Below are 19,308 nucleotides of genomic sequence, written 5' to 3' on the forward strand. Positions count from 1 at the left end.
ACACTGAATGGATCAGGATGCAACGGGGCCATGAGAAAGAGGAGGGAAACGACAAGTTGGGTTGAAGGATAAAATAGAGGGAGACTTAGACAAATATGAGAAGAGCTGGTAGGGAGGATGCACACTTTGTACAAGATGGATACACAAACAAACTAGAAGGGCACTCAGTAGAGCACATACCCCCACCACATTAAATACCTGATCCATGAGAACATATCGGGCCCAATTCATTCATTTTTGAAATATCATGCTATATATTGTTTTCGCCCCATCTCTCAATGGTGAAGAATCACTTTAAAAATTAAATAATTATCGTATTCAGATCTTCACCAAAATCGAATCAATTTATCGTGGTCACACACCCAACCTGTCCGAGCTTCTTCTGAATCAGTCCACAACTTTTTGAGACATCATGCTATATATTAGTTTAGCCCTATCTCTCAATGGTGAAGAATCACTGAAAAAAAAATTAACGGATCCGGATTTGGATATTCATCAAAACTGAATCAATTCTTCCTTGTCGCACATCTGTCCACAACTTTTTGAGATATCCTGTAGACAGACGGACAGACAAGAAATAGACGTCGTGCAGAGCACGATACTTGCAGCATTCTCCTCCCCCCCCCCCTCTCCAAAGGTTTCCCCATGGATATGTCAAATTATCCATTTCATTAAGATTAATGTTGACAATCTTGATCAAAACTCAGGTCAATAGGATGAAAATTATTTTTCAGATTGAAATTGATAATTTTAGAAGTTTGACCTTTTGATCTCAAAAATAGTTGGTTTCCAAATTCAGTGCACTATGCAATTGCTGCTTAATTTTCAGGTTCTTCATCATTGAGTGATATGATGGAGCCAAAAACAATAATGTTGCACAATATCTCAAAGTTATGGACAGATGTGGATGAAACTTGGTAGGTGACAAGAACAAACTGATTATATTTAGGTTAAGGTATAGATGCAGTTCCGGCCTATCAGTGGGCTACAAAATGTGAACTATTTGGCCCTAGTGGAGGTATGTGCTCTACCGAGTGCCATTCTAGTTTATTTTGTTATTTCTTTAAATAGGTTTGGGGTTTTAACAATTGTGGTTCTTTTTTGTATTTGCATTCTTTCCCCCATCCCTCAATCATGATTGCTTGTGATTAGTAAGTTTAACTGACTGCTTTGCTTTCGGTTTGAGTTTGATGGATCAACATCACCATTAAAAACACCACCACCAATGACACAAAAACCTAATTTTTCCCAATTTTCGACTCTAGCTGCTGCACAGACATTGCCAGCTGGCTTCAACGTTACCGCTCTGCACTGGATACTGCCTTGAAGATTGCGACAACCTACAACATCCCCCGACTGCCTGGCACCACCGTAATTTTGTGCAACTTTTCTCAGGAGATGTCCTTCTCCTGTTTTTCAGCACGTGGTCTTGGCAAGGCACACCTTGTTATTGAGGTAGCAGTACTAATAGGTCTCATGATCAAGTTCTGCAGTGAGCAAGCGCATCTGTTCCTCTATGGTGCTAAGTGTTGCCATGAAGTGCAGTTGGAGACCGGCACCGTGCTGGAGAACATGAAGCGACTGTTGGAGCAGCAGGTACAAAATGTGTAGGCTGAAGGTATTCTAAAATGGCATAATTGTTGTAAAAGTTACTTGGTTGTTGTGCTGCTGGAGGATAATTATGTCATAGTATTATTATTTTTGTGCCACGTGGTTATACGTACTACGTGCTCCTTTTTCGTGCGTGCGAATTTAGTTATTCTTTCCAATCTTAAGTTGCAAGGATTGAATGACGGTGTACCGATCGTTATTATTGGAGTAGTCGGACCCTTGTCGCGTTTTGGCATGCCACAAAAAACAAAGAACAAAACTATCCGCAACTCTTATTACAGAACAGCTGCTGTTTATTACTTCTGAAGCAGAGTGAACTATTGTTATTATAATAATAAAAAAAAATAATTCGGTCAGGCATTTTTATCTTGACATTGTCGGAATAGTTAATTTGAGTGCTAATGGTTCCAAATATGCCTGGAAGTGTAGGCTGGAGGTTTGTGCACTCACCTTTCAGCTGTCTAACCTCGGTTTGAATCTTGGCCCAGCTATAAACCGTCACACTGATGTCATTTTCAAGTGTCCTGGTGTTTCACTGGCGGGGTGAGGCAGCAAAGTGCACCGTACGTTGGATGGACATTAATCCGGGTGTCCGTCCATCACCATTAGTTTGTGGACGTTAAAGATACGGTGTCTTTCATGAAGAGTAGGCGACCTATCGATACCCTGGCCAAATTCCAAAATTCTTCCCTGACCGACTGCTGGGAAGGCAATGACAAACGACTGAGTATGACTAATTCTTATACCTGCCGAGACTGCATCGGCAGCACGGACGCGTTGTAAAAACGTATGGTACGATGCTGATTATTTTGATGTAAGGAAAAGTACTTCCGTGCAGAAGGCTATGATTTATTTTCTTTATTCATCCATAAAATTATGCAAAATCCAGGCTCAAGAAAGAGTGAAATGATAAACCGCCAAAAAGCCAACATCCTGGTAATGGGGCAACAGGCAGCCACAGCAAGCAAGGGAATTAATTAATTAATGAATGAATGAATAGCAGAGGAGAGGAAGCAACTTGGGGAAGAAAGGATTGAGGGTAGGGATGATTGATGATGCGAGATGGTCATGTCCCACCATCTTTCATTCCTTGAGGGGAAAGATAGGATTGAACAGCCTCGTGAAGGTACTTCCTTCCACAAATGGGAGAAAAGAGAAACAAAAGAGTTTTTCAGGCCACCAACTTGTCTGCGATGTGAGAGCAACTGGAGTTGACTGTTGTGAGCGAGTCCAAAAATGAAAGCTTTTGAGTCGCCAAAATCCCGAGAGACAAATGTTATGCAGAGGCACCAGTCCATTGGTGACAGCATTGCTCCATTGAGTTATGGATAAAGGTCTCCTTGTCGGCTGAGAGCAGTTCTGATGTTGTAATTGATGATTGAGGATGCCTCATCTGTAGCCACGTGAATATTGCTGCATCTGTGTGTCAGGGTTGGGTGTTGGATAGTCCCATAGATCAGATAGGAATGTATTGAGTAGCATGGCCCATGAATGAGTAGTTAGCCCATCTTGATGTAATAATGAGGGACGCGTCAGCTTCAGGGTCCTCGTCTTTGCATGTGCATCATGCAAGGGGTGGTGTGCGGTAATAATTAGTTGGGGATTATGGTTAAGGAAATGCTGCGTATAACCACTATGTAAACCTCTACCGGGGAACCGGGAGACTTTGCAAGAGAGAGGGGCAGAGCCATATACGCCTACTCAGGGGTGAAGCTCGGATTGCCTAGAAGGGGACGGAGCGTTGCCCGGGGAGAAGAGGGAATAGCGTGTCTGAGAGGATGACAGAGTTCTGAGGGAGTTTCATGGAGCTCAGTGGGGAACGTGTCTGAGTGGAGAGTCTGATGAGGAAAGGCATGTTTGAGGAAAACCAACTCTGAGGGGGAGAATCGTATCTGAGGAGAGGAGGTCATCCTGCCTGCTTGCCTCTTCCTGTTTTTGTCGCCCTGCCGGTCTCCTCATTAAGTTGCCCGTCGTCATCCTCATCCCTCCTCATCGCCAGCTTGTGGCTGCCCCACACCCATCCTTCCACGCACTACCACCAGAGCCGAGTCCTCCGGTTTTGTCCTTCCCGTCTGTGATTGAGTCTGGAATGAGGCGCCTTAGTTTTCTTCAGATTCGTGTTTACCTCATTGTATGTAATTATTTATTATCCATTATCCCGCGTTCCCCTTTCTTCCCCACCACTGCCCGACGCCCGTCATCGTATCCCTCCGTCGGTCAATCTCACCTTGTTTAGGTTCGGGAATATACCCGTTGGTTTTAAGAGCCAATGTTCTCGTGTCTCTCCTCACAACCGCACATCTGTCGTCCACCATAATTCGGAACATCTCTGCAGGAGTTTAAACCGTTCGTTACATCGCAGGATTTTAACCTCCCAGTGCCGACAAGCTCAACCTTAGTTGAGCCGTTGATGCTACAATATTTAATTACTTTTTTTTGGTTGCTTTTTTTATGGCGACCATGAAATCTGTTAATTATATAAATTACTTGTGCACATTTTGCCCTTCTTTAAAGAAAACGAGTTCTTCTCAACTTTATTGAAGGCAAGAATCAACTTGAGTTTAGGCCTGGCATTGGCTCCGTGGTTCGGGTGGGTGGCTTGGGATCCTGGGGTCCTGAGTTCAAGTTCCGTCAGCCGCTGAATTAACACCAGGTGAGGTTGACTCGGCCTGTTGTCCTTCCAAGATCTGCGAAATGAGCACCAGTGTACTGGTAATCAGTGTGACCACTCCTCATTTTCATAAATTCCAAGGTGAGCCAATGAAAAAAGCCAAGAATTCACTAGGTTTCGGAAAAGCGATGACAATAGAAAACCAAGACGCCAAGGTGAACAACGAATAGCCAAGATCTTGTGAAAAAAGCAAAGGAGTGGTCACACTGCTGGTAATAGGGGCACTGCATCAGCGGCGTCACTGTGTCCCTAACCAATGATGCCACCAGCAGCTTCAAGGCTGCACTCGAGAATATGTGAGTGAACTTGAGTTTGAGAATGTCAGTGTTTTAAGCATATCAAGAAATATCAACTGTTGTAAGAAATCCACCACGAACGGTTGATCCGTCGAGTCGGTGAAAAACACTCATCTACTTCCACTCTTGTGACGCCTATGTCATACATCCTGTTTTATTTTTGGGGGGGGGGGGTTTGCAGGAACTCGATTTTGGAAGAGTTGCTGTTTTCCCAAGTGACGTTCTTCGGCATCTAATTTTTCGGAAACAAAAGGTGAGTTTAATTTTGTTTTTCGGGTGTAGAAAAAAAATCTGTCGCATAAATGTCTGAAAATGTGGATCTGCATAATTGAGTTGATGTGTGATTGTCTTTGTGACAGAATGTTAAAACTTGGCATTTTTGGGAAAAATCGTGGATTTCAAATGTATCCAAAGAGGATTGCAAGTTGGAGAAGTCTAGATTATGTGGTAAATGTTAGTTGGTGCTGATTACGATAGCTGTATACACTGTATTGGCTCAGGTGGAACGCCTGGTTGTACTCGATCTTCATCATCTTGATCCTGAGGTTTTGCGTCTGGTGGCCCAATACCGTCGTCTGGTGTATCCAGGTCTACTGCTGGTCCATTCCAGCCTAATCGGGTCATTCCGGTAAGCTGTTGTGCTTCAGCCTACATGATGGTACAGATTAGTTGTCAGCAAACTGCAGAACAAACGCTCAACATTTTGTGTGATAATGTTGATATGTGCAAAGTGATCTCCAGGCTTAACGGAACACTCAAGGTTGTATTGTTTATAATCCAGATTTATTCATTTCCATCACGAATTACGGAATGTCATATCAATCTGATATATAATAAAGCTCGTCTTTTCACACCCATGCTGCATGATGCATCACAAGATGGGGAAGTAGTTTTTGTCCCATGGCTTCTTGCTGCAGAGGTTGTACTTGTGTTTGGTTAGATATCCGATGATTACATGAAAGAGTAGAAGAATCGATTGCAGTAAGATTCGATAGTTTCAATGAGCTAAATTTTATTATCTATATCTGTCCTGAACTATTGCAATTGAGTAACTGCCTTCTTTGAAAATATACTAGCAGATACCCGTCTCCGACGGGTATGGGGGACAGGACGGATCACAATGCTCGGCTACGGTAGTTTCTTTGTATGTTTTGCGCCGCATTCAGCAGCTCGGTTCATATTGGTGACGTGTCTGGGTGCCCATGGTAGTGTTTGAGACCGGTCACTTTAGATTGTTGGCCTCGACACATCGTGCCGGATGAGTAACACGAATGATTTGACATATTCATCGTTTCTATATTACCTCCATCAACAGATTAACAACATGGCAGGATAAAAGTCGTAAATGCTGAGTTGAACAAACGTCCTGAACTCATGGACTTGGTTAAGTAAAGCATGTCGTCTGGGACCCCTTGCAGTGTTTGTCACCGAATGCTCCTGATTGTGACGTCATCGATTCCGTCTTTGAAAATTATATCCATATTCGATTTTTTTTGAACCCGCTATCACCTGCATAAATACATGGAACACATAATGTGAAGATTTCGGAAGTTTGAACAGAATATGTTCGGAGAAAAGTGTGTTAGAAGTTCCAGGCTTACGCCCATTATATTATGATGTATTTGAGTGTTGTGAAGCAGCTTGTCTCATTTTCAACTTGTGTGTACTTTACAGGTTTGAGACACCACTCAAAAGCAATTCCAATGACATCTACCTACATGGCTACAGTGAGCAGATATTCAGGTCTGATTTGTGCATCACATGGGTTGAAGTGGTGTGATGTCGTCTTGGTAGTATTGTGTAATGTTGATTCAGACTGGCTGCAGGTTTCTTGCTGAGCGAGGTAGCGCAAAGTTGTTGGGCCACATCGACCTGATGGATAAGATGTACAAAGTCCCGCTTCCAGAGGACAAACTTCTCCACCGTGATGAACTTGCTTTGACCCCAACTCCACATGTGCCTCCAACAGTCAGGTGAAGGAGCAGATATTTCTCCATTTGTGGTGATTATTTATTTATTATAATATTTTTTTCCCCATTTTGGGGCTACAGAATTTTTGTAATTAATTTTGATGTATTAAAAAAAGTCTTGTGAACTGTTGGTGCGGTGGAAATTGTATATGGCCAATCAGCCATTTGGTATCTGGAGCTCGAATAACTACATATTGCTTTTAATTGTTTTGTGTTTCTCGGCAAAATGGTTTTCTTTCAATGTTGAAAGCTATGAAGCAGACAAATGTGACTGTCTGGGTAGTTTTTATTTTAATTTTTTTTTCCCCCAACTGTCTTTATAATGTTATCTATTTAATTTCCCAAAATCCAATAACTTCAACATGACCAGTGCCAACTTTAAACTGCTTCTTCTCGTCAACTAAGGAAATTGTCCTGCCGAATATGAACTCCTATTTCGTAAAAGATGGTAGGAATCGGTTTCTATGCTATAAAAGTTGTCGTGGGTCCGTGCGTGCGAATTCCACCCATTGGTTGGACAGTTTGCCTGACGACTCCCACAGTTTCTACACTCCACAAGTCTTAGATTTCATTGGCCTCTTTTGTAAGGCTTTCACTTTCTGACACTCGTGGCTTTATCTAAACTCGAATTTGAGATCTAATTTCATTTTTCTTTGTGGCTAAGATGGTTTAGGACTCGGTTGCAAAAAACGGGAAGAAAATTGTGCAGATATTGATGTTTTAAAAGGCAAAACTCAAACTAATAGCCGTTTCTGGTTGGGTGCAATGCGGAGAGGGGGGAGTAGAGAGTGGAGGGGAGAGAAGGGGGTGAGGGGGAGAGTTGAGGTCCTGAAGTCACATTTTACATTACTATACATGGAATTTCCATGGGCCCCTGCTCCTGGCCCATTTGCCACAGGACATAGCATACTCGTTCCTTCTCCATTCTTCAACGGAATCTGCTACATTTAAAATTAATTGCAGAGCTCCACTTTAAACAGCAGAGAAATACTGGGTAGTTCTTCATGTAGACTACACAGACCTCGCTGTGCGTGTACGTCGTATGACAGTGTTCCGAACTGCTTTCTCATATGATACATCGACCAGGCAAACAGAAGAAAGATATTGATCTTTAAAAGTCTATTTGGCTTCAGTACAGGGCTAAAGAAAGATGCAATATTGATTTTGATTGCCTCTACAACCTCCAATAAGGTAAAATGTGTTTGTAGCATGCTGCGTGTGCACATTTACCGTATCGCAAAGTGATGTTCACGTAGTTTGTAAAATAGTCAACATTCACAGGTACACGTCATCATGCTAAACTTGAAAATAAGACTACTTTCTGTGTGTAGTGCAGTACTGTATTCAGATGTCTAATGCTGTGCTGTACAGTGGCCTGCAAAAGTTTTCACATTTTGATGCCACCTGAACCTTATTACCTCTGCCACCGAAGGTGAAGAAGGTTGTTTTCACCCCTTTCTGTCTTTGTCTGTTTGTGTACAGGATATCTCAAAGTTGTGGATTAATCCATATAAAATTTGGTGGACAGGTTGGGTGTGTGCCAAGGATGAACTGATTCGATTTTGGTGAAGATCTGGATCCGACTCCTTGAATTTCTTAAGCGATTCTTCACCATTGAGAGATGGGGCTCAAACGATATATAGCACGGAATTTAAAAAATGTAATGGGCCAGATATGTTCTTGTGGATCGGGCATTATGGGATGGAGGTACGTGCTCCACTGAGTGCCTTTCTAGTTTTCACAAACTACTCCAATTCTTCACAAACTACTCCATATTGATAAAGCTAAATGCAGATAAAATGTGAATAAATTAGATTAACAGAGAAAACCGGATGATTCTCAGTTGCATAAGCATTCAAACCCTTTGCCTAATTAATCCTAAATCACTTCAGGAGCAAATTATTTGTTTGAAAGGTTACAAAATAAGTGTAGTAGGTTTCACCTGTATGTAATCAGTGGTTTAACTTAAAAATGTAACTCTGACACTTATCTAAGGAGTTTCAAGGTGCAACTTACTTGATCAACCAACAAGGAAAACATGAATATGGAGGAGTTTTCCAAAGAAGTCGGACATAAAGTGGTGGGGCACCATTCAGGAGAGGGTTATAAGAAGATTTCAGTCATTCATTTTCCCTTTGAGTTTTAGTGAAATCAATCATTAAGAAGTGGAGATGTATCATACCACCCAAGCTCCACTCGGATCAGGTTGTCCATCTTAACTCAGCAGCTGGACAATCAGGAAACAGGTTTGTGATATCACTGTAAATCCAACAATGTCTTTGAAAGATCTGCAAGGCTCTATGTCCGAGATGGGAGGGGCGGGGCAGTCGGTGGTCATCAAGCAAAAATATTCCGTTCCCTTCACAAAGTTGGTGTCTGGACAGGTGGTAAGAAAGAAGCCATTACTAAAAAAAAAAAAAAAATCGAAAAGCTCATACGGAGTTTGTGAAAAAAGTGTTTTTCATCAGCAGAGACCAGCAAGCTTGTGAGTGTAGCACTGTGAACGGTGTGTGTATATATATGCCAGTGACATGCTGGGCTCTGGGACTGTCTGCAATTTCTACTTTTTCAGACAGGACATTCTCCAGGACAATTAATTGAAATAGTCATTGATACTACTTGTTAACCTCCGCCATCGAAGATCGGAGGTTACTGTTTTCACCCCTTTCTGTTTGTTTGTTTGTGAACAGTATTACGGAAAAACTCGACGGATTTCGACGAAACTTGGTGGGGGGGGGGGGGTTAGGTCTGGTCCAAGGATCACGCCATTAGATTTTGGACTTGGTCCAAAATCCAATATGGCCGCTATGGCGGCCAATTTGAAAAAAAAATGTTTTTTTTTTTTTTTTTGCATTTCTACATGTTTTAAGTGATTTCCAACAAAAAAACATGCCAAAATTATAATTGCGGCTGATTTTGGAACTTCAGGTGGATATACCCACGTAAAATCAATTTCTGTCTCAAGGAATCTAGTTATGATGAATTAATTGAGTATGTAAAAGGGAAAGTTGCAAACTATAACTCTGTGAGCACTGTTGACGTCAAATTGAATGAATAGGATATCAGGTTCACTTGAGTGACCTTGCAGTATTGGCTGCGGAGGTTTTGCACTCTACCGAGTGCTCCCCCTCTAGTTTGAATTGTAGTTGTTGATGGTAACTTAGTTTGTGAAGAACCTTGGGCTTTCCAAGGAATCGAAGGGGTTGAGTCACCATTTTCGTTGTGTTTGTCCTTGGCGTGCTCGGCAGGACTCTCACAGATTGAATGGCATTGCCTTTTTGTCCACTATTAAATTCCGGATAAATTATATGGTGTTGTTGCCTTCGTTATTGTACACTGCTACATCAGGATAGAAGGGACATTGGATGGTGCAAAGAACAGGAGAATCCTTGATGACAAGCTGCTTGAATCGGCCATGAACCTGAAACTGGGTACAAGGTTCACCTTTCATCAGGACAGTGATCCGAAGCACAAAGTTGAACCCACACTGGAGTGGATGAATAAGAAGAAAATAAATGTTCTTGAGTGTCCCAGTCAAAGTCCTGACTTCAACCCAATTGAACATTCATGGCGAGACTTGAAGATTGCAGTCCATCGACGATCCCCATCAAACTTGGCAGAACTAGAGCAATTTTCACATGAAGAGTGGGAAAAGATTTCACCATCTCACTGTGTAAATGTGGTAGAGATCTTCCCAAAAAGACTTGTAGCAGTTATAGCTGTAAAAGGTGTTTCCACCAAGTACTGACCTGAGGGACTGAATACTTTTACAACCAGTACATTCAATACAGTACATGTGCCTCATTTTATGATGAACATCAAGGGAAAAGGAATCGGTGGTGGTGCTATTTTTTTCACATGTCATAATTGCATGTGTAAGTTTACTCACAGCCAGAATTTAACTCTGTGTGTTTGTTTCTCGTGTGTGTCGATTATGGGGGTGATGTAGTCACCCTACGGGTAACGTGCTTTTATTCCATTAAAGATAACGACTTTAAGTTGTGGCTTTATTGACTATGGTCCTGATGTTAGACTGAGGTTTAAAGAAATCGATCACGCCAAGTGGCTCTTTCAGATGTAGGGCATATGATTAAATAAATGGTTCCATTTGCATTGATCGATGTTCTTGTTAAATAATATTTAAAAAATAATAATAAACTTTTCGCATGTGTTAATGCGGCAAAATTTTGGTCTAAACTCTAAAGCATAATGCTTGTCCAAACTATCGTTCATATCTGAAAATGTCAGTTATAGCTGACAGGTGTCTTGGTGTTTAGACACTTTCATGTATCTTTTGCAGTTCGGTTCAGGCTTTTGTATGAAATTGTTGGTGATTGTCTTTGTTTCCAAGATTTGAAAAATATGCATGATGAAAAGTGAAACCTTGCATTGGGAGATGTGATTGAAGCAAATGCTTTGGTCTTATTTATTTATTTATTTAATTATCTATTTTAATTTTTAAAATGCCCTATGTTTGTTGGCTTTCAACTAAAAACTGATGGAACTGATTGATAAAGTTTAATTTTTCATCAAACTATTACAGTTGTCATTTAAAAAGTTATGTCCACTGTCCCTCGTTATGCCTGGTGTTGGCTTAATGGTTTGGGTGGTGGGCTGGGGATCCTTGGGCCATGAGTTCAAACCTCACTTTGCTGTTGAATTAATACCAGGTGGGGTTGACTCAGCCTGTCATCCTTCTGAGGTCAGCAAAAATGAGTGCCAGCTTGCTGGTATCCTGTGTCGGAGTGGCGACGCATCCAGGATTATGCCCAATAGTCCAGGAGACTACCTAGGCAGCATCCTAATGGATGGATGGATCCCTCATACCTTTCAGTTCTACAACTTGAGTTGCCCAATCAAGTTGGGGTTATTTAGATTTAAGTAAAGCATCAATATGAATGTTCGTAGCTAAGATTAAATCATAAATACATCAGCACTGTGGAAAGGAGGGAAGCATACAAGCAGCAGGGTAGAAGGGACACTTGGAGAGGGGAAGAAATGCCCAGGGAAAAAAAAGAAAAAAAAAGTTCAAGCCCAGAAATGGCCCTTTTCCACCTGTCGCAAAAATTTACTCGGAAGTGGAACACAGAAATGATGAGTCCAATTGCCTCCTCGTTTCCTTTATCAAGGTTGTACAGGATCATATGACCACTTGTTGGACTCGGTGTCATCCCACAGAGACCGTGGAGCCATTGTGCATTAATTTCCATAATGCATACGAAAAATAAGTTCTTGAATCCAAAAGATTTTATTCCCAACATAGCAACAACCTTTGAATGCAAGCTTTGCCCCTTTCCTGGTCGAGGAAGTCGCTCACCAATGTTTGATGAGGGGTGGGCGCATGTCATGTGACGTATGACGCACACTCCGAAAGTGCCGCTATCTGCTTTTACATTGATTTGTTTAGGAATTGAAAATTATTATTGTGACATTGATCTTCCACGTGTGAAAATAATGCGGTTCAGAAAATTTCAACAACATTTGCCCAGGGGTTTGGCAATGTATAAGGAACAAACAAGAAAGATGTTGAGCATTGCAGGGTACTTGCAAAATCCAAATAATCAAGAGTTGACATGTAACCAACAATTTGGCAATTTCAAAAATTTGACCTCTTAAGTGTATTACATGATTGATTGTTATGCATAACAAATTTAGGTGGGTCCATTTTCTAAATGTGGCCTAATAGGTGTTTTGCATGTTTCAGATGACCTTGACCTTGACCTTGACCTTTGACTATTCTTAACCAACTATTACTCGCATATATTGCACATAAATACAAATATGATGCTTAAATTTCAGTTTTATATCTTGAATAATTATTGAGGTGTGATGGTAATAAAATCACAAAAAGTCCCATTTGATTATGATGGTTGGGTGAAATTGTTGTCATGGAAACCTGTTGAAATGGCTAAATCGATGGTTGTGATTTTTTTTCTTGGTGAACCACTTCTGTGACCCAATGTGCAAATCCTGTTCAAACTTCAAGTCATTCGGGTTAAAATTGATGATTTTATGCAACCTTGACTTTTGAGCTTTGACCTCAAAAACAGTTTCTCGGTTTTGATTGAACCAATTGAGCGATCCAATATGCAAGTTCTGTTCAAACGATCAGTCGCCACCCTTCAGGTCGATGGAGATTTCACATTACTTGCTGGAAAAAAAGTATAGTCTATATTGCAACAAGATTCTACAGATGCTTGTGTGGTGTGCATCGAGAGGGTATTTTCCAACAGTAGTTGGGATCTAAGGGGTTTAAAGGATCTGAAGGTAGCGAAAGGGTCCAGAGGTTTCAATGGATCTGAAGGTCTAGGACCTTTATTTCCTGAATTTTGATTTATCAATATTTCATAACTTTGGAGTTTAAAAAAAAAAAAACTTTTATTATAATTTCATCTTGATCATGTGCATATATGTTGATGTACTGTTACGTGAAGTCTGCTTCCCGATTGATGTGGTGCTGCAGGTGGCGGGTGGTTCGTGTTTTCATCTCCTCAACATTCCGAGACATGCACGGGGAGCGGGACTTGCTGACGCGGTTTGTGATTCCGCAGTTGAGGTCCCGCGCTGCTGCACGGTGTTTGGAAATCCGTGAGGTGGACCTTCGCTGGGGTCTTACTGCCCAGGACAGTTATGCTTCTCGGTGAGGTCTGTTGTACGTTGAGTGGTTAGTGATACCGGTACTGTCAACAGATAGTGCACCTTGTACACTTGTGCCAATTAGTGGTTTCAATTTGTATGCTTCAGAATTTGTTGGTGGGAAGGGGAGTAAAGGTTAAAAAAAAAAAATTCTTTTGAAACAAATTTTTGTAGCAGGTCACTGGTAAAAATTGTCTTCATAATGGCCAAATGCGGACATGCTCCCAATGGAGGATTGAGAAGAAGAGAAGTTGTTGTTGCTCTTGACGTGCAATTTGAGGAGAGAGGAAGGAAAAGTTTACTGTGTACTTGTTCTGTACATTGTGTGTGCACCAGGCAGCTGGAGGTGTGCTTGGCTGAAGCAAACCGTGCTGACCTTTTTGTTGGTCTTCTTGGCAATCGCTATGGGCATGTGGTACAAGACTACACCTTACCAGATGAACCTCATTTCAACTGGGTGAGGTTTGCACTTGTCCCTCTATCTTTATCTGCATTCACTTTGAAGAACTCAAATTGTTTATTTAATTTTTCTCACAACCCTTGACTGGGATGGTTTGTCATTTGTTTTGGGAGATGTGGGAGAGGCTTGGTTTGCATTTTAATATCAATTCATGGGAATACACACAGGGCGAACTTTGAAGTTTAGTGCATGATGTTGAAGTGGGGTGCAGTTGAAGCTTTTGGAAGAGCAAATTTAAACCACAGAAGGGGCGTGTTATGTTATGAACATTGGAGGTGTGTTTTGTGTGCATTTGGAGGAAAAATTCAAAAGGGGTCGAGTGAAATATTGTGCAGAAAGGGGAGATGATATGAGACTGTGAGCTGCAATCTTGAATCGGTGTAGCGAGGAACTCGATTGGACAGATGGGTGTGATTTCACAAATGAGAGAAAAGTCGATGAACGTACAAGTGAGAAGAAAAGAGTGGGTGGTTGGATTTGTGTGTTTTGTCTTGTAAAAATGGGAGAAGGAAAAGGGATGTAAGACCAGTTGAAAGACTGGCGAAAGATGTGACCACTTTCACCGACCGATCTACATTGGCAGCAGGAGGCCCATGCCTCAGCCTCTTAATGGGCGATGATCATTTTAGTGTTTCAAGCTGTGTACTTCTTTTGGGAGTGAAAGAGGAGCTGGTTGATGAGGGAAAGCAATAGTCTATTGTTCTGAGAAAAGACTTTCTCAAGGTAGAATATTTGATCTGTTGTTGGTTTTCGAGTTTAGATGCTCGTTTTGAAACGTTGGTCAGAGATGCGAAGTTTGATCATGAGGTTTTTGGAGTTTAAGGGATGAAAAAAACTTTGAATTGATTACAAAAGTGGATAGCTGAACAATGATTTCAGAGTGATGAGGTGAGGATAATCATTTCAGGAAATGAATTACCCCTTTGGTCATGTTCGCACTCAAGTTCTGGCACACACTTACCATCCAAAATGTTTTCTGAGTATTAATATATTTGAATACGATATCAAATACAACATCGGAGCCATGCCAAAGACTAATAATGGGAACCATTTTGGCTTCTTGGGAGTAAGAGAGCCACTCTCGTAGTATAACTTAGTTAGTCCGTAGTATTTTGTTTCGTTAAGTGGACTGTGTTCACCAAAGCAGTTTTGCGTTGCGAGTATGTAGATAGGTTTTAAATATATGTGATTTTTCTGCTTCTACATTTTAAACTATAGCCATTTCCTATGCCTCACAGCACAGAACACACTTTCCTGCCTTTCTCTGCTGCACCTCAGTGCAGGAATCACTTGTTCTCTTTCTAAAACTCCTCACAACCTCTCAAACTGGCTTCATGAATATCCTGCTGAGATGTCTTTTCCAGATGGTTCATCAGTCATTATTAAACGTAACAGCTTGCTAAAACGTTTCCTGGCAGTGCCCCACACCCCAATCTGGGGGGGGGGGAGGTTGAGGTTAACACATTGGGTTAACAAATATGCCATTCACAGATGGAGAGGACTGTCACCCAGCCCCCCCCCACCCTGTCCCCGAGGGCTGAGATTCCACTAATGACAGGTGGGAGGGCGGGGGCACAGAGGGGCAGGTAAGCCCAAAATAAAAGGGGCAGTGCATCAGAGTGCTGAGTCTTGGTCTGCATCTGTGTGGTCTGCTTTGCAACATTGTCTGATACTTCATATCTGGGTCCGTCTAGCCAACTGTCTAGCCTATCAGGGGTAGGGTCATTTTTTTTCTCTCTGCTGGAGCAAAGTTCAGAACCTATCGCCTCAAAACCTTTTCATCTTTCACCTCTGACTGGTCGTTTAAGAGTCTGAATTCTTCAGTCCTTGCACTGCCTTTGAGTTCTGTTCTTGTTTCCATTCCGATTCCTCTTGCCTTCATGACCTTGATCTTTTGCCCCACTTTTGGAGCCTTCACCACATCATCGCCGAGCATTCCTCCCAAACCCCTCTACGATTCCTTGCTGTGAACACCATCATTCCCAGGCATATGGAGAGACATGGTGGTTTGACAGCACATAAACAAGGCCAAGGTGGAGTGAGGATGACTGGGACAAGGATGGACATTTATGCAGAGTTACTGGGTGGCATTGGCTCAACCGAGCGAGCGCAGGGTGTGAAGCAGCTCGGTTTGTCCCCATCTCTTTTTTTTCCCTCTCTCTCTCTCTCTCTCTCTCTCTCTCTCTCTCTCTCTCTCTCTCTCTCTCTCTCTCTCTCTCTCTCTCTCTCTCTCTCTCTCTCTCTCTCTCTCTCTCTCTCGCTGCCTCTCTCTCTCTCTCGCTGCCTCTCTCTCTCTCTCTCTCGCTGCCTCTCTCTCTCTCTCTCTCTCTCTCTCTCTCTCTCTCTCTCTCTCTCTCTCTCTCTCTCTCTCTCTCTCTCTCTCTCTCTCGCTGCCTCTCTCTCTCTCTCTCTCTCGCTGCCTCTCTCTCTCTCTCTCTCGCTGCCTCTCTCTCTCTCTCTCTCTCTCGCTGCCTCTCTCTCTCTCTCTCTCTCGCTGCCTCTCTCTCGCTGCCTCTCTCTCTCTCTCTCTCTCGCTGCCTCTCTCTCTCTCTCTCTCTCTCTCTCTCTCTCTCTCTCTCTCTCTCTCTCGCTGCCTCTCTCTCTCTCTCTCTCGCTGTCTCTCTCGCTGTGTCTCTCTCTCTCTCTCTCTCTCTCTCTCGCTGCCTCTCTCTCTCTCTCGCTGCCTCTCTCTCTCTCTCGCTGCCTCTCTCTCTCTCTCGCTGCCTCTCTCTCTCTCTCGCTGCCTCTCTCTCTCTCTCGCTGCCTCTCTCTCTCTCTCGCTGCCTCTCTCTCTCTCGCTGCCTCTCTCTCTCTCGCTGCCTCTCTCTCTCTCGCTGCCTCTCTCTCTCTCGCTGCCTCTCTCTCTCTCTCTCTCTCTCTCTCTCTCTCTCGCTGCCTCCCTCTCTCTCTGCCTCTCTCTCTCTCTCTCTCTGCCTCTCTCTCTCTCGCTGCCTCTCTCTCTCTCTCTCGCTGCCTCTCTCTCTCTCTCTCGCTGCCTCTCTCCCTCTCTCTCTCTCGCTGCCTCTCTCTCTCTCTCTCTCTCTCTCTCTCTCTCTCTCTCTCTCGCTGCCTCTCTCTCTCTCTCTCTATCTCTCTCGCTGCCTCTCTCTCTCCCTCTCTCTCTCTCGCTGCCTCTCTCTCTCTCTCTCTCTCTCTCTCTCTCTCTCTCTCTCGCTGCCTCTCTCTCTCTCTCTATCTCTCTCGCTGCCTCTCTCTCTCTCTCTATCTCTCTCGCTGCCTCTCTCTCTCTCTATCTCTCTCGCTGCCTCTCTCTCCCTCTCTCTCTCTCGCTGCCTCTCTCTCTCTCTCTCTCTCTCTCTCTCTCTCTCTCTCTCTCTCTCTCTCTCTCTCTCTCTCTCTCGCTGCCTCTCTCTCTCTCTCTCGCTGCCTCTCTCTCTCGCTGCCTCTTGCTGCCTCTCTCTCGCTCTCGCTGCCTCTCTCTCGCTCTCGCTGCCTCTCTCTCTCTCTCGCTGCCTCTCTCTCTCTCTCTCGCTGCCTCTCTCTCTCTCTCTCGCTGCCTCTCTCTCTCTCTCGCTGCCTCTCTCTCTCTCTCGCTGCCTCTCTCTCTCTCTCTCTTGCTGCCCCTCTCTCTCGCTGCCTCTCTCTCGCTGCCTCTCTCTCTCTCTCTCGCTGCCTCTCTCTCTCTCTCTTGCTGCCTCTCGCTGCCTCTCTCTCTCTCTCTCGCTGCCTCTCTCTCTCTCTCGCTGCCTCTCTCTCTCTCTCGCTGCCTCTCTCTGCCTCTCTCTCTCTCTCTCGCTGCCTCTCTCTCTCTCTCTCTCTCTCTCGCTGCCTCTCGCTGCCTCTCGCTGCCTCTCTCTCGCTGCCTCTTGCTGCCTCTCTCTCTCTCTTTCGCTGCCTCTCGCTGCCTCTCTCTCTCTCTTTCGCTGCCTCTCGCTGCCTCTCTCTCTCTCTCTCTCTCGCTGCCTCTCGCTGCCTCTCTCTCTCTCTCTCTCTCTCTCTCTCGCTGCCTCTCTCTCTCGCTGCCTCTCTCTCTCTCTCTCTCTCTCTCTCTCTCTCTCTCTCTCTCTCTCTCTCTCTCTCTCTCGCTGCCTCTCTCTCTCTCTCTCTCTCTCTCGCTGCCTCTCTCTCTCTCTCTATCTCTCTCGCTGCCTCTCTCTCTCTCTCTATCTCTCTCGCTGCCTCTCTCTCCCTCCCTCTCTCTCTCTCTGTCTCTGTCTCTCTCTCTCTCTCTCTGTCTCTCTCTCTCTCTCTCTCTCTCTCTCTCTCTCTCTCTCTCTCTCGCTGCCTCTCTCTCTCTCTCTCGCTGCCTCTCTCTCTCGCTGCCTCTTGCTGCCTCTCTCTCGCTCTCGCTGCCTCTCTCTCGCTCTCGCTGCCTCTCTCTCGCTCTCGCTGCCTCTCTCTCGCTCTCGCTGCCTCTCTCTCTCTCTCGCTGCCTCTCTCTCTCTCTCTCGCTGCCTCTCTCTCTCTCTCTCGCTGCCTCTCTCTCTCTCTCTCGCTGCCTCTCTCTCTCTCTCGCTGCCTCTCTCTCTCTCTCGCTGCCTCTCTCTCTCTCTCTTGCTGCCCCTCTCTCTCGCTGCCTCTCTCTCGCTGCCTCTCTCTCTCTCTCTCGCTGCCTCTCTCTCTCTCTCTTGCTGTCTCTCGCTGCCTCTCTCCCTCTCTCTCCCTCCCTCTCTCTCTCTCTCCCTGCCTCTCTCTCTCTCTCGCTGCCTCTCTCTGCCTCTCTCTCTCTCTCTCTCTGCCTCTCTCTCTCTCTCTCTCTCTCTCGCTGCCTCTCGCTGCCTCTCGCTGCCTCTCTCTCGCTGCCTCTTGCTGCCTCTCTCTCTCTCTTTCGCTGCCTCTCGCTCCCTCTCTCTCTCTCTTTCGCTGCCTCTCGCTGTCTCTCTCTCTCTCTCTCTCCCGCTGCCTCTCTCCGCCTCTCTCTCTCTCTCTCTCTCTCTCTCTCTCTCTCGCTGCCTCTCTCTCTCGCTGCCTCTCTCTCTCTCTCTCTCTCTCTCTCTCTCTCTCTCTCTCTCTCTCTCTCTCTCTCGCTGCCTCTCTCGCTGCCTCTCTCTCTCTCGCTCCCTCTCGCGCTGCCCCTCTCTCTCGCTGCCTCTCTCGCTGCCCCTCTCTCTCTCTCTCTCGCTGCCTCTCTCTCTCTCACTGCCTCTCTCTCTCTCGCTGCTCTCTCTCTCTCTCTCTCTCTCTCTCTCTCTCTCTCTCTCTCTCTCTCTCTCTCTCTCTCTCGCTGCCTCTCTCGCTGCCTCTCTCGCTGCCTCTCTCGCTGCCTCTCTCGCTGCCTCTCTCGCTGCCTCTCTCGCTGCCTCTCTCGCTGCCTCTCTCGCTGCCTCTCTCGCTGCCTCTCTCGCTGCCTCTCTCGCTGCCTCTCTCGCTGCCTCTCTCGCTGCCTCTCTCGCTGCCTCTCTCGCTGCCTCTCTCGCTGCCTCTCTCGCTGCCTCTCTCGCTGCCTCTCTCGCTGCCTCTCTCGCTGCCTCTCTCGCTGCCTCTCTCGCTGCCTCTCTCGCTGCCTCTCTCGCTGCCTCTCTCGCTGCCTCTCTCGCTGCCTCTCTCGCTGCCTCTCTCTCTCTCTCTCTCTCTCTCTCTGCCTCTCTCTCTCTCTCTCTCTCGCTGCCTCTCTCTCTCTCTCTCGCTGCCTCTCTCTCTCTCTCTCTCGCTGCCTCTCTCTCTCTCTCTCTCTCGCTGCCTCTCTCTCTCTCTCTCTCTCTC

General features: G+C 44.9%; 1 protein-coding gene across 2 annotated transcripts in view; it reads left to right on the forward strand.

The window, feature by feature from the left end:
- Positions 1–19,308, forward strand: part of TEP1 (telomerase associated protein 1) — a 154,492-nt gene that overhangs the window by 36,267 nt on the left and 98,917 nt on the right. For both annotated transcript variants that reach the window (XM_085894781.1, XM_085894782.1), the window contains exons 12-18: positions 1,266–1,596; positions 4,760–4,831; positions 5,079–5,206; positions 6,253–6,321; positions 6,405–6,551; positions 13,012–13,188; positions 13,521–13,641. In XM_085894781.1, the coding sequence (XP_085750907.1) occupies positions 1,266–1,596; positions 4,760–4,831; positions 5,079–5,206; positions 6,253–6,321; positions 6,405–6,551; positions 13,012–13,188; positions 13,521–13,641 (1,045 nt within the window). The remainder of the gene's footprint in view (positions 1–1,265; positions 1,597–4,759; positions 4,832–5,078; positions 5,207–6,252; positions 6,322–6,404; positions 6,552–13,011; positions 13,189–13,520; positions 13,642–19,308) is intronic.

Source organism: Eptatretus burgeri, chromosome 9, assembly GCF_056783735.1.
Source record: "Eptatretus burgeri isolate ZD-2024b chromosome 9, Ebu_testis_v1, whole genome shotgun sequence".
NCBI lineage: Eukaryota > Metazoa > Chordata > Myxini > Myxiniformes > Myxinidae > Eptatretus > Eptatretus burgeri.